The following is a 15,967-nucleotide window of genomic DNA, read 5'->3' as shown; positions in this document are numbered from 1 at the left end:
AACATGACACCTTTATGCACTTGTTGAACATCTCATTAAACTTGTAGTCTCCCTTTCTGTACTAACAAGATCCTACATTTGGATGTGATGTGATGCTCAGGTGACCATAAATCTTTAGCTTTATAGTGAATTGAGTGTGATCAGGACTAGCTGTGTTAAGACCAACGGTTCGGAGGTTCACGCTTACACAAAATTATTAACCATATAATATAGAACATTAACTTCATGCATTATGAGAAACTTGCATACACACCCACAAAGCTGTTAAGTGGGCTTTAGTAGCATGTTCCACCTTCAAGACCGTTCTGACACTGTACACATGACAATCTACACAAGTATGCAATAAATACACATTAACTAAAAAATACAATACAATTGAACATTGCACTTTACACTTCCAGGCTATTTCAATTAAGCGTAATATGTTGTATTCAAATGTAAATGTAATTTTAAATGAAATAACTCTATGCATTTCTGTTGTTTATTTTACAAATCACTTTGCTTCTGGGCAGTCAGAACTGTGCCACTTGTGAGACGTAATCAAGTGAAATGCTAGTGTATAGAAGTGTTCCTTATAAAGTGACAGGTTAGATTATTAAGGTGTCCCTAATAAAGTGGACAGTAAGTGTATAGAAGTGTTAAAATGATCAGTTAGGTGTGTTTTAGTACAACATTAAATCATCACACTAAAATAACTTCAAAAATAAATAAATAAAATGTTTTAAAAGTTTCCATTTTAGGAACTTTTCCAAAACCTGGATGTCCCAATGGACCCTATTAATGTCCAGCAGAAACCATTATGCAATCTACAAATTTCGATTAATCCTTAATGGTATCCACGAGACATAACACACCACCAAATAAAAGGGTACAAATCATTAGCGGAGGCCACCAAAGACCATTAGAGATTCTGTTAAAGCTCTAGGCCAATGTGCAACCAGTCTGTGGTCTTCAAAAGGATTGTGTGCTTTATTCCCTTTTTTTTTTGTCAGTAGCTGTCACTGGGTTACAACCATTGCTTGCTTTTTTTCTTACCTCCTATATATAAATAATAGTGTCATATCTATAGGCATTTTCACAGGAATCTTCTCACAGCTCAATAGCAACTCTTCTCCGGCCCAGCACCGGGTCATAACCAGGTGGCTGGAGCCCTCTGCTTCATGATTTGATGGTTTCTATAGTCTTTTCCCCCCAGCAGTCAATGCACATGCCCTCTACACACAATAAGGCCCTTCGAATGGCTTATGTTTGCAGCTAATGAATGCTATGCTACACCTAAACCTCACCCCAACCTTCAGGCTTTTATTCTACATTTTAGAATACGATTTGCGGTGATATCCCGTTGAAGGTCTTTACCACACAAGTCCAAACATAATCCTATCTTTGTGAGAACATTTTATCTTAACTGAGATATAACAACACTGTACACACAAAGGATCTTGCCAATTCCTTGATCCTGAGTCTAAGCATAAAAGCATAACTGCTATTAAAACTAGTTTGTAACAAGTTAGAGGTCATAGTTATGTTATATCTATAAGACTCAAACATTATTAACAATATATTCATTACTGCATATTGAGCATGGGAATTTGATACATAAATCATGCAAGAAATGTCAATTTCTATTCTATCCCTAATTGCGTCAATGGTTTAAAAAAAAAAAAAAAAGTATGAATAAAATAAATAAATAAAAACCGTAGGACAAAGTATGTTTATTGAAGAACAACATAATCCTGTACAAACTCATACAAATTTCACAGGACACCAGAAGGTAGATTAATCAATATCTGGACTGAAAAGACATACAGGGACCAGACATAGTACCTGCATATAATACAGGTGATCCTCGACCTTTTTTTTTCCTTTTTTTTTTTTTTTTGGTTAAGAATCAAACAGTAGTCTGTGTGTCACATTCACCCACTAGACTTATTTTATTGGAGAAATTATCATTATGCTTTTCCTGTAATGCAACACCACCAGGAAACATTTAAGGGTATCAGTTTTTCCATTTTGTGTACATAACCAGATAAACTGGACAACGAAGAACAAGTAGGAACAATATTAGGAGTTACAATATTACCTGCAGAAAAATAAAGCGATATCAGCTATGTAAAGTATAAGGTTGATGCTTTTATCATTAGTAAATAGTATGCACTGATATTTATTACACTGTACCCCCCCCCCCCCCCCCCCCAGACAGGGAAATGGGTGATGTTGGAATGTTATAATGTAGATTGAGGACAGGGGAAAGATCACAACATGACAAGTTACCGATTTGAATCGGTATGTAGTTGGTTTGATATGTACTGATCCTGAATCAGTCTCAACTACACATATGGCCATATTCGGGTTTACAGTGTTCAGGTCAGTTCCGTCTACAGTGAGGAAAAAGTGTCACATTCATATTTCACATCAACACTGGGATTAAATCGATGATCGGTTTGCTTACAAAGTGTAAAAGATAGAACAAAAACCGTGTCCTTACCGTCCGGTCTGGTTTTCAAGAATACGATCAAAACATTTAAATCAATCAACGCGCGCACACACACACACACACACACACACACACACACACACACACACACACACACACACACACACACACACACACACACACACACACACACACACACACACACACACACACACACACACACACAGCCTTCTCATTCCTACATTCGTGCAACAAGTGTGCCTTACCGTGATTGTTTCTAAAGCTTTCATTGGAATACTACAAACCCCCACCCACTACCAAAATAGAAATTTCTCATGGGGAAAAAGAAAAATGGACATTTTACATTTGTTATATTCAAATTTTGTGTTACTATGAACAGTGGTTATTGGATTACTAACAGTTGCTCTTTTATACATATTTATCACTGCATCGCTCCATCTCATGTTTTCAAACTTGCCCCGAACAACCCTGGATTAAATTACAAGAATAGAAACTATGGGACAATGTTTGCTTTTACATGAGCTTTCAAATAATTACACAATAATAAGAAAAGACAAGGAAAAGACAAGGATGAATAAATTAAGGCAGACTGATTGCACTCTAGGTTAATTCATTAGTAGTAAAACCTACCTTCCCTAAATAAAAAGGCACTACTGACATTTGCTGATTCATTTTTTTCTTTTCTTTTTTTTTAAATAAACTAATAATCATTGCCTTCTGAGGTCAGTTATATAAGCAATGTGGAGTTTAAGACTTGAGACTCTACTGAAAATGAAAATGCTTTTCTATTGAGCAATCGCATAAAATGTCCATAAAAAAAAAAAACAAATTAAAAATATTGATTTTTGAGAGATATTGTACATTCATATTATAGTTCAACTCTACTGTTCAAGCACATGTACATGTAAAGGGATTATAAATGTTTTTTTCTCTCCGAAATATCATGACTATTCTTTCTTTTCAGTAGTCTACTCCCAAAGACTTATACATTTTCCTCCACAACACAAGTATATTTAAATTTACACGTAAAGGTCCGAAGGTGCGTCAAAGCTAACTTCCAGTAAAAGTAGTTTACCGTCTATTACAGAACCTGAACTCATTATAACTCTTGTCTTGTTCATGACAAAATCTGATTGTCTGCTGCCACAGTCATCGCAACGAACGATGAGCTGATTTTATACATCTGTGCACGCGCACACAGCTATGCAGGCACATGCACATACACGCACTTTAATCCTTCTACTGTAACACTCAAGACCCACATGGAGAATATAGGCTTGGCATTTAAGACTCTACAGAAATAGGTAAAGATCCCTTTGTGAAAGGCAGTCTAGTTTGAATATCCCAACATAGAAAAAAAACAAATCATTATACAAATTCTGGAAATAGAAAAAAAAACTAACAAAAAAAAAAAAACAATTTGAAAGTGCACATTATCTAAGACCGTTGCCATTGGTCTCAAGAGAACATATCTTCACTTCCACTGGACTGCTTCCACAGGTAGGTTTGGACGGACACTTTTGGGATGCGAGGCAGTGATTTGGGACGTCACTTTTCCAACCTCTCAACTCCCACTGGTCCGGGGAATTAAACAGGCACGAGAATCAAGACGGGTGAAAATGTACACCAATAAATATCCGTATGCAACATACTGGTGCTGACAAACACTGTAAGAAGTGAGCTTTGATCCTGGTGCTGATCTGGAGGATGATAAAGTACCACGTATTGGTAAAGGTGCAAACAAGAGCCGGTCAGTATGTTCCTCAATACGATGACTGAGTGCACTTCTACAGGTCCCAAACGTCTGAGCTCTTGACACCTTGTGGGAAATGAGATTTCCCCTTATAGCCAGGTCAGATGAATGGAGCTCCAAAGCACTTGAGGCACCACTGCACGCTGCTGGAAGGTGGGCTGTCCATAGGAGAAAGTACTTTTAGCTGCTCTGGGCTCAGCTTGTCAAAGGCTAGCTGATATTCCCGGTCATAAGCCTCTATAGAGACAAAATATAAAGATGCTGAAATTAGCAAAAGATGATTCTTTTGAGTAGAAGTGGAGGCAAAAATCTATAGAACATCAGATTGCATATGAATATTTACTCACCAATATCAATATTCTCCCTCCCGAGGGCCACAAGTGAAAGGAACATTATCTGTCTGTATATACTCCTACAGACAAGAACAATATGAAGGGTTGATAGTTATTTATACCAAGAGTGAGGCAAATAAACAAACAAACAAAAATAAATAAATAAGGCACATACACCGACCAGGTATAGATTTATGGTGGCCAATCAGGCATAACATTATAACCACCAACATTGTGTTGGTCCCCCTTTTGCTGCTAAAACAGTTCTGATCTGTCGAGCATTAACAGCATTAACTTCTTCAGCAGTTTGAGCTACAGGAGCTCGTCTGTTGGATCTGACCACACGGTCCAGCCTTCACTCCTCACGTGCATCAATGTGCCTTTGCCCAGTACCCTCCAGTTAACCACTGTTCCCTCCTTGGACCACTTTTGATAGAAACTGACTACTGCAGACTGGGAACAGCCCACAAGAGCTGCAGTTTTGGAGATGCTCTGACCCAGTCGTCTAGCCATCATACTTGTCAAACTTACTCAAATTCTTACACTTGCCCATTTTTCTGCATCCAACAGATCAACTTTGAGTACAAAATGTTGCTGAAGAGATAATCAGTGTAATTCACTTACAGGTTATAATGTTATGGCTGGTCGGTGTATATATATTGTGTTGTGTCTGTGTGTGTGTGTTTATATATATATTATATATATATATATATATATATATATATATATATATATATATATATATATATATATATATATATATATACACACACACACACACAGACACACACACACACACAGACACATATATATACAGACAGACACACACACACACACACACACACACACACACACACACACACACACACACACACACACACACACACACAGACACACACATTAGACTCATAAATAAAACATTTAAAAGAGATATATTATAAATACTAATGCAACTTTAAAGTATGAAATATTCCAAATTGGGCAAGTTAAAAATCTATGAAATTTTTCTGGAATAAACTGGATAAAAGTTGTAATATTCTTTCTAATAAAAAAATTACGTATTTTCCGGAAATATAAGCCGCTACTTTTTTCCCCACGCTTTGAACCCCGTGGCTTAAACAACGAAGCAGCTAATTTATGGATTTTTCCTGGGTTTTTCCCGGTTTCACAAACTTCAAGCCAATAAACTGAGCCCCATAACATTAGACCAATGAAATTGCCGAACGGGTTCAGGTGAACCAATGAAACTCCAATGAAGGTTCCTCTGATGTTTGACCTGCCGCTCACTCGAAATGTCTACAGGAAAAGCGAATCATTTGTCACGCTGAAAACAACCGGGCATGAAAAAACGCACTTCACCTGTGTTCTGAGCTGCACTGCATCAGGAGAAAAGCTTCACCGATGGTGATTTTTAAACGCACGACGATGCCAAAAGATAAACTCTCGAGAGAAATTGTTGTGAAAGGAAGGAGGAAGACAGTGAACAATGACTTTCTTGGTAGGCTACTGTTTAGACACAAGCCATGTAACAGACACTGTCTTTCGTTAAAGCCTGTGTAAAGTTCATTAGTTTCAGTGTTCGGCTTATTTATGTTCAAAATAAAAATCTTTGTAAAATTCAGTGGGTGTGGCTTATATTTGGGTGCGTTTAATAGTCCGGAAATTATGGTAATAATAAACTCATTAAAAAACAAAAAAGTTCCTTAAACAAAACAAGAACATTCGATCATACACATATACAATGGCCCATAGAATTTTGCATATGTCACCATAGACTTTGAATAAATAAGGTAGCTAAAGTGAAGGCTGACCTTTGCCGTTTGACCTCGGGGTGCCGTTTGATCTCTCTAAGGAGCAGGGTTATGGGAGCGAGGACATCATTGGTCTGAATGTTCCTGACAATGCTGTTGAGAAGGGATCGTATCTCCTGGTGGTCAGTGGGAGCCAAAGAGCCCTTCTTCCTCACTGCAGGTGAGATGAACCAGAAAGATAATTTAAACATATAACTATTCTCATCTACTGCAATCTAAAGTGAGATCATATAATTTATCTGTGCTGCTCAGTAACCCGCATATTGTTCTATAGTACTTACAGAAGTTTCTCCAGAGCTGGTAGAGAGGCTCAGTGGGCTCCTGGTGAAGGTTTACATTGTCCCACAGTAACTGCACATACACTTGCTTGCTGTCTTGAGACAGGGTAGTTTGGGGCAGCTGTTTCAGCAGAACATGCAAAAAGAGCACATCAGATCTCATATCACAGTCCTCATAAGTACAACACAACATCCACAAGATTATCAAATATATACAACCCATAATGCCACCGCCTAGTGGCAGATTTGGTAATAGCCAGCTTGGGGAAAAAAGAAAAAAGAAAGAAAAAGAGGTGTTAAGTCACCTGTACTCCATTGTTGCAGTGCTCGGAGGTCAGTATGAGTCCAGGCAGTATGCTGGGTAGATCCAGCCGGCGAAAATACCACACTAGGTTCCAGAAGATGATTGGATGCTGACTGAGAAACTTCTGCGTGTAGATAACCTAAAAAAAACCAACATGAACAAAGTGACAATTTGCAATATAAAATCATGAGCAAATAAAGCCAATAATGCTTGTGCAAGAACATGTACCTGATCTCCCTCATTTTCTAGTAAGGACTCCAGCTCTTTCCTTAACACCAGAGGGCTAAGGTAAGGCACTGAAACGGGCTTTGGGTTAGGACGCTTCTGACCCAATGTATCCTATAAATTGAGGAGAAAACTTCATTGACTTCAAATGTTAATGTTTATTTTCATCCCTTTTGCAGTTAAACACTTATTGAACGAACAAACAAAACCTCCTGCAGCACTTACCACAACTTCCTGCAGGCTATTGGGCAGGCTGGTGGTGGACACTCCATGATTGGGCCGCTGGATAGAGTCCAGGCTCTGTAGAGGTCCACCCACACTGTTACTGCGAGTCAGAGATGCACCACGCTTCTCTGCCTGCCTTTCCAGCAGACCTAGAGGATCTAAAATCACCGGCTCTGCCACCAGCCTGAGGAGGTACAAAGAGCTTTAAAAATAAAACACTGAAAAAAAACAGTGTGAGGAGGTTAAAGTAGGCACATGGACACAATTGATCTGAGAAGTAGCAGCCCAACATCAGTGTTACTGCTGTCCAGATAACCAATCACACTCTCTTTGAAATAAATGATGATTTAACTGTCTGGTTTAATCACCTTGACAAAAAGACAGTTTATAAACTCTAGCATGTCTAAAACTGCATCTTAAATAACAGCTTGGTAAAATTGTGTGGTGGTGTGGGCTAAAGCCATGACTAAATAGCATGTCACAGTTACAGGCAAGATGCATGACACTACCTGATCTCGCACACGCACATGCACACGCACACGCACACACACACACAAAAGCAATTTATAGTGTGGTGCAAAAAAAAAAAGGTAACGGAAACAGACACAGCTATACCAAACAACAGCTATTTATAGATTCAATTCACTGTTGAAAACCAAACAGGAACTTTCTAAAAGGTTTCTGTAGAAATGTCCTGGTTTTTGTTGTTGTTTTTTTTTTTTTTTAAGAGAGTACAGGATTTTTTTATGTTCATTTTACTGATAAATCGTGGGAATATTGAATTTCTCTCTGTCCATATTCTGTTGTTTTAAATGGGGTTTTCCACTCAAAAGTAAACTATATAAATATAAAATAAAACCATGATACACATACATCCATCAAATACACAAAATACATAATCATTTAATGCATATGACATAAAAATGGAAATAACGTACGCTTGCTGTGTGCCGGTCTGGTAGGTCGGCCCCCCTTCACCATCCTCCTGGGCGTCAGGGGATTTTGAGAAGTTAATGAGGTCAGTGGGGTCACTGGGGCTGTTTACCTTTACCTCCGAGCTGGAAGTTGTAGGGTGTGTGCTGCCACTGTGGATACTGTCTCCTGATGTGCTGGTCACATAGAACCTGTTTTTCACACAATGTGAAAAATAGTGTTCAAACTGTGTGTAACTTTTTTAAAGTCATATTGTACATAAATAACACAAAGTAAATAAATAAATTAAAAGAAAAAGCACTTCTTGAAATGAAAACTATTGAGGTCGGTTTATGTCTCGGATCAATTTCAATATATACTTTTTTTTTTGGGGGGGGGGGGGGGATTTATGAGAAATTAGAAAAAATAAATAAATAAATTCATCAGATTTTTCAGGCCAGCTCACCCAGACGGAGGACGCAGGTCGTGAAACTCCACGTGCAGAAGAGGCAGGAAGAAATTGTGGCAGAAAGGACACATCGTATTCAAGTTAGAGTCTTCTGCTGTCCAACCTGCCATGATTTCCTCATCATACACTAAAACCTCACAGGAAAGACACTGAGAGCAGCTGGACATTAGCACCTACGGAAGGAAATACATCACTGCTTTATGACAAAATGAAAACAAGTCTAAGGTGTTAATGTACTTTATAGTGTAACAACTACAAAATCTAACAACTGGAGCTAAAATCACTAATATCTTTATAGGACTGAAAAAAAATGACGCTGAAAAGAACGAAAAAAGAGATTTAAAATGTTTTGAAATGCATTACGACCAGCAGATGGCGCTGCTCTCACCTCTAAAGCATAGTTCTGATAAATGCTGGAACTGCTAGCATGATGAGATGAGCTATGTTCAGATCTCTCAGAGTCCATTCCCTTCATAAACCTGCCAGGAGTCATGGCTGTAAAACATTATCAAAAGCAGTGACAAACATAAGTCAACCGCATAAAAAAACAACAACAACAACTGAAGTCACTCTTGCATTCTATGTAAAATTTTTTCACTGATGAAGAGATTTACTTAAGAGTTTGTTTCAGTTCAACATTTTTAAAAACATGAATCATTAGGAAAGTAAAAATCACCCTCACTAGTCTCAGGGCATTTTTCCAAAAATTACAAGCAACACTAATTCATTATTAGCAGAACCTTTTATATTTGTTTAGTCAGGTTGAAAAGGGAACTAAATGTTTATTAGACCATTATAGTGCACACATGTATGAAGTCTATGCATTATTTATAGCCTTATTTATTTGTCCCCATTTACCTCAAAGTTCTTGGGTAATTTAGCAGAGATGCTCAAATGCAGTATGGATTGCAATAGCAGTGTAAAAGCATGGGTATGCTTTTGGTAAAAATAAATAAATAGAAACCAAATAAAACTTTGCAAAGTGGGAAAAAAAGGATCTTCATAGCACGCGGTCATCTGATACTCCTTGTTTAGTGAGCCTGTGTTTCACTCACATGCAGTATGCTGTGCCCAGCTGGTATCACTGCTCCCGCTGCTGCTGCCAAGACTGGTGGTGCTGTATGTGAGGCCATTGGAGGCCAGACTGGGCATCAGTCCTCTGGGTATAACGTTGTCTGATGCATCTCCACACATCAGCTGCTCCTCAAGTCGAGCAGGGAAGCTGTCTCTAGGCTGGCTCTGCTCCTCCTATAAGCGAAAAAGCTTTAGTATTAAAAGATGAATCATGCTTAGAAAGGCATGACAATTTCATAACCATAAATACGTTCATTCTGTTTAGTATATTCTGCATAAAGAGCTGCTTTCTATCAATGAAATGTAATCAATGTAAAAATCAATATAATGCCATTGAAACAACTTCTTTAGACAACGGTTGACTATAGTAACCTTCATTATAATCATTTCTTCCATTAATCCCAGAGTAAAATAACCTCCAGCTCACCTCATCATCTGAATAGTAGGCAGATGCAACCACACCCCACACTTTACTTGCTACGTTAGCTGCTTGCTTCATGCCGGACTTCAGCATGTCCACTTTAGGTCCTGAAAGCAAAGCGTCCATCTTGATGCCTGAGATGGAGTTGATAACCGAGCCCAATGATCCGCTCTGCGAAGACCTCACTAGTGCAGTCAGAGAGGATGACCTTTGACCATCATTGTTAGGGGTCTTCAGGGACTTAATTGCAAAAGTCTTGGATCGTGTGACAGCAGGACTGCGTTTTGGGGTTTCCAGTAATTCAGGGGTCTTTACTGGGCCGGCAGGGAGGCTGGACCTTCGTCCCAAAGGCTGCACGCAGGCAGGAGAGTCCACTGACTCACATTTATGCTGAGCCTCCTGGTGCAGCTCCATGCTGGAGGCCTTGGCTCCTAATGGGCTCTTCAAGTTCATGTACATCTCAATCTCATCAGCAAGGTTACGTGAAACCACTGGTGTGACGAGGCGTACAGATTCTTGGCTCTGAATGGACACTGCTTCTTCGCTTTCTGAGGCCAGCAAGGAAAGAGGATCTGCCCCTATTTCTACATCCTCTCTCTCCGCTGCCTTAGACGAGCTGATCACACTTTTTTCCAAGCCTTCGGTGCTCCCCTTAAGCATTACTTCCTCAGCTGGTGTTTTCGGTTTGCCCATGTCGTTATCGATGCTCTCCTCAAAACTGATTAACTCCATCTGATCATTCACCTCCTTCTCAATGCCAGAGCTTGTACCAGGTGCCACCCCTAAGTCACCAAAAACAAAGGCTGAGGCTGTAGAAGACGGGGGAGTCTTGCCACCAGAAAAAGCAGCAGCAAGGATTTTTGCATCTGCACCCATGTGATCCACACTCAACTCCAGACTGCTCTTCTTGAGCAACATTCTGGCTCGACTCTCCATACTAAAACTGCAGCTGTGCTCTGCGAAAGCTTTCATCCTCTGCTGTTGGCTGCTTTGTGGCAAGTCAGAGCTTGTAGTACCTTCATCCACTGGCAGAATAATGTCTTCAGTCTTACTGTGAGCAGTGAAGAGTTTTCCACCTACAACAGTTTACATGAAACACGGGCAAGTTAGGTTTGTCAAAATGCTGTGATTTAAAATTCTTGGCGAGTTGATCATCAAACTTCTTCAGAGAGAGGATAAAACATGGGAGATGATACATTATCTAGAGATGTAAAGAAACTAATTAATAGTAAAATAAGGCTTACGTGAATCATTTCTCCCAATGGTTTTGTCGATGCTTCCACTACACGGTTTGACGATACTGGCTGAATGGGGTGTAGGTTCAGCAGGACTGGGGGGCTCAAACACCGCCACTGTACTATACACAGAGCCGGCAATGTCCTCAACTACACAGAGACCGAGAACAATCACCAAAGAGAACAAACTCTCCTACGGAAACTGCCATTACATACTAAGCAAAACAAAGTCATGAATAAAAACGAGTTCAAATGGCGAACAATCCATTAGAGAGATTTACTACTGCTCAGCATTAAGTGCATTACCATTTTGTTGGCTCTTCACTGCTATGCTCTTGTTTGCTTGGTCACCGTCAGAGAGAGGAAAGGCTGTAGCTTTACGAGCGTCTATAACATCTTGATGGAGCTCATCTTTAGAGCCATAACCTTGATCAGACTGTCCCCCTTAAACACATAAGAATAAATCTTATAGATGTGAAAACAATAATTTTCCACAGCCGACATGGTGTCCTTGTAAAAACAAAAAAACAAAAATTTAATATTACAACAAAAACCTGACGAACCACAAGCGTTTTAGTTAGTCCACATGATAATGCACTGAGCTAAGCTTAATAACAGCAACTTAAAAATTCACGTTTAGGCATCGGATACAGCAAAATATCAGCAGTTCTAACTGCACTCATTGTCTCAAAAGGATGAGATATTAAAATCACTCAAATATGAAACATTATGGAGTAACAAACTCATTAAGGAAGTGACAATATAAGAGGAACAATAACTATGATTATGATGACTACAAAGTTGATAAATACCCTCAAACTCTTTGAGAAAGTAGTTTATATACAATGTATACTATATATGTATAATATACATATAATATACTGCAGGGGTCACCAACGTGGTGCCCGCAGGCAAGGACCACATGAGTAGCCCCCGGGCCTTTTCTAAAAGTAGATGTTTCCTACTTTGTTAAATCATTGATGATAATTATTATGAGAAATCATTAACATAATCAGTGTCTTCACATAGATGAATATCATATTAAATTAAGCAAATTTGTTATTTCAGATCAAACTGAAAACTGTTTGTATGAAACTGTAGCCCTTCACATTAATCGGTACCCAAGAAGTAGCTCTCAGTTTCAAAAAGGTTGGTGACCCCTGATATACTGTGTATTATAGTATACTAACAAATTGTGGAACAATAATAAAAAAAAACTAAATAAACTGAATACAGAAAGTGGCATGAGATGTGCGTGTGTGTATGCTAATGTATGCTAATGTATGCTAATGCTGAGTATTACCTGTACTACACTGACTCCCATTTTTGTCTGCCACAATCAGACCGCGTGAGAACAGTGTGTGTTCTTCTCCGTTAGCTTCGCTGGAGCTGTCGGCACTGCAGTGGCTGAGTCGGTCTCCTTCACCGTCTGCTATGGCCTCCAGAGACACTACTACAGACCGAGAACAATCCTCAATAAATATCTACAAGTTTGGTTGATGCTGTACAGGCGGTGTTTGGGGGCAAGGTGGAGATCAGCCATGTAATCAAGTGTCATGTGCCAAACTGATATTATTCATGTGATCTCCCTCGTACCTGCTGTAATAGGAGGAGCTTTTTTTGCTTGAGCCTGTTTGAACTGGGCCACACCCTGTACCACGTTCCTCAGTTTAGTCCACATGAAGCGGCCGCTGCAGTTTCGACTGGGCCAAGGGCTCTCCAGGACAGCCTGCGAGCACACACACATCGGTTTTGTAATTCAAATATTATTTCTGTACAGATGGTGACTCAGTAGTTTATACGAAGAGACAGTGTTGTTATATCAAACAATTAATGTTGTGCTGTCAAGACTATTTAAACAGGAATGTTATAATGAAAAAGAAATCTAATTATTTTGCCTTTTTAACGACAGTAAACTCGTGCAAAAAACTGTAGACATTGGTTATTTAACATGATATTTTGGAAATGTGCAACAAAACCAACAAATTAAACCGCTCATTGAAATCTGAAGAATTCTAGTCGGAATTTATGCGTCTTTGATTAGTACAATCATTAATGTTTTTTTTTTATATGACCAGGTTTGAGCGGCAAATAAATAGCTCGGTGCCCGTGATTCTCCTGTGATGCTTTGAATGAAAGCCTTACCTTGTTGTAGTATCCATAAGTGATGGCATTGGCCTCGACCCCAGCCTTCTTCATCTCCATTAGGGCAAGCACAGCCATGACTGGCATTTCCCACAGCCCGCACAGCTGCATGACCACGCGGTAACACACCTGCAACAGACACACCGTGAACCTTCCTTTAAAAATTTAACACCACATTTAAACACATCTGTAAAAACATATAAACGGTGTATTAGACCATAAAATCAGACGCTTTTGTTTTGTTTTTTTATTATTAAAAAAAAAAGTCAACAACAAACAGATTTCACACAAATATTTAGGCCCACAAAACAAACTAACCTCGTCTAGAACCTCCACCTCAGAGCTCCTCATCTTCAGCAGGACATCGAGCGCTTGCTGCATGGCACGGGGTTTGGAGTGAGCCAAACGCATACCCGCAGGCAGGCAGATAAACCACAGGCTATAGCAGTGGCTGAACAAGCACTTAGCCCACAGCTGAGGGTTCGAATAGAAGCGCTTTGCCCTCTTGTAAGCCAGCTTGACCTCCTATCATAGTAAAGAAGCAAACAGAACAACATTAGGATATTAAGCATATTATGTTTAATGTAACAAATATGGATTCTTTTCCACCCACAAGCTTAGCCAGGACAAGTTGATTTCAGGCTTGTTCTCTTTAAAAAGTTTCAGAAATCGGACTTGAAAATTAATGAAACGGTTTCTAAATACATTCCAAACATCTAAGGCAGAACAATAAACTTGGACAAAAAGGGCTAAATGGAAAAAGTGAGGTTCTTTACCAGATCACACTGTTTACTATAACTTGCTCATACAGTACATACGCAAAGTCCTCTAATTAACATGAAGTCCCTGTCCAAAAAAATGTCATGTTTTATGAAAGTCTTCAGTAAAAGGAGTGTAGTTTCTCTCTTTGTTCAACAATGGCCTAAAAATAACATGACTTGCTCCAGAGATCCTCTCCACACTGGGACACGTTGCAGATGTAGCATCAGCTCTCCTTCGATATACCAATATCCTGCTGCTCCACCCAGCTGCATGTGTTTCTTTGTGTTCAAAGGGAGACAGCTGTCGAACACGAGAGACGAAGAAGTACAAAAAGAAACGGATACGACTGTGCCCTACTGTGTTTAGATTGTCTTTCTCTGTATTCGTCTACAGAGGGTGAAAATGTGGGCTTCCGGCACAAAGGAAAATTAAAAACAAAGGAATCTGCTCATCCAAATTTTCTTCTATCTGAGTTTAATGCGTTCGCACGAGTATCGATGGTGTTCAAACAAATGATCGATAGCTGAGCAAAAAATCTTTGATCCCTGCAAAACTATGCACAGAAACCGTATATGTATATGCCAGTTTGGACTACCTGCCATGATGCCGTTTCAGTTGCATTATTATAAAAGGTATCTGCTTCCCTTGAGAGGTTTGAGGCCTTATTTAGGGCATATGAAATCTACTACTGCTACTTATTATTTTTTATATTTTTAGAGAGCAATTTCACCTTTCTAACTTTAATTTATGGTTTTGGAGAGATTGTGCTAGATAATTGGATGTGTTACTCAAGATGCTCGTGATGTTAAGCAAACATGTTGGTCTCTGCATTTGAGTCTCCAATTCAATATTAGCTAGAGGTACACACCTCAAGCACTAAGGTCTCATTCCTGGGACAAATCTTTTGCTCTATTCCTGCATTTCCACCTCCTGCATTGCAAGAATTTCATCTGCCTCCTCAAGTGCCAGTGGTGGTGTGGAAGCAGTGCGCCATTGTTCATGTTTTATTTTCCCACAAGCTAATCAGGAAGGGCTCGTGTATTCTTTCCTTCAATATAACCTGTTGGGAAAAATATGATCCAATATCTGTTTTATTTCTATTTAAACAACAGACACTTGACTGCTGTGATATGTTGCGATATAATCCAAATTGCATTCTATGTGGTAGTGCGACCTCAAACTCAAGGATCAGACTGAAATTCATGCAACTTGTGTGTCTAAACTAAACCGTGGTCCTAATTATGCACCATATGGAATACTTTCTTTTTCTACATTTTTTGGCGACCAAGCTGAACCGTACAGCCAAAACTGCTTTGGATTGGCAGTTAAAGCTGTAGTTTATTTCTGGATTTTGGGTAGTGCATCGCTCTTGTAGGCATACAAGTCAGTTCATAAACATAACCTGTGAAAGTCGCTAAGGAGTACACACAGCACACATGGACCTCTGGCTTAAGATGGCATACTTCAAACGTCTTTGCATTACATGAATGTTTAAAGTTATCCATAATTATTAAAAAACCCAAAACTTTCTTCTTATATTTTAAATATAACTTGGTATATTCTGTA

General features: G+C 39.1%; 1 protein-coding gene across 3 annotated transcripts in view; it reads right to left on the bottom strand.

Annotated features, from left to right (window-relative positions):
* Positions 1-2,669: 2,669 nt before the first annotated feature.
* The window catches only part of dennd4c (DENN/MADD domain containing 4C), a 48,406-nt gene continuing 35,108 nt past the window's right edge, over positions 2,670-15,967 (bottom strand). For all 3 annotated transcript variants that reach the window (XM_083542286.1, XM_083542287.1, XM_083542285.1), the window contains exons 17-34: positions 13,958-14,164; positions 13,640-13,768; positions 13,091-13,223; positions 12,798-12,947; positions 11,801-11,938; positions 11,504-11,644; positions 10,266-11,335; positions 9,820-10,012; positions 9,153-9,259; positions 8,762-8,937; positions 8,322-8,507; positions 7,384-7,567; positions 7,162-7,272; positions 6,935-7,072; positions 6,633-6,750; positions 6,352-6,505; positions 4,556-4,620; positions 2,670-4,445 (exon numbers count right to left, since the gene is read on the bottom strand). In XM_083542286.1, coding sequence (XP_083398412.1) covers positions 4,309-4,445; positions 4,556-4,620; positions 6,352-6,505; positions 6,633-6,750; positions 6,935-7,072; positions 7,162-7,272; positions 7,384-7,567; positions 8,322-8,507; positions 8,762-8,937; positions 9,153-9,259; positions 9,820-10,012; positions 10,266-11,335; positions 11,504-11,644; positions 11,801-11,938; positions 12,798-12,947; positions 13,091-13,223; positions 13,640-13,768; positions 13,958-14,164 — 3,537 coding nt within the window. In that variant the 3' untranslated portion in view covers positions 2,670-4,308. The remainder of the gene's footprint in view (positions 4,446-4,555; positions 4,621-6,351; positions 6,506-6,632; positions 6,751-6,934; positions 7,073-7,161; positions 7,273-7,383; positions 7,568-8,321; positions 8,508-8,761; positions 8,938-9,152; positions 9,260-9,819; positions 10,013-10,265; positions 11,336-11,503; positions 11,645-11,800; positions 11,939-12,797; positions 12,948-13,090; positions 13,224-13,639; positions 13,769-13,957; positions 14,165-15,967) is intronic.

The sequence above is a fragment of the Silurus aristotelis genome (assembly GCF_946808225.1).
Source record: "Silurus aristotelis genome assembly, chromosome: 5".
NCBI classification, from domain to species: domain Eukaryota; kingdom Metazoa; phylum Chordata; class Actinopteri; order Siluriformes; family Siluridae; genus Silurus; species Silurus aristotelis.
This window is presented reverse-complemented; position numbering and strand designations above follow the sequence as displayed.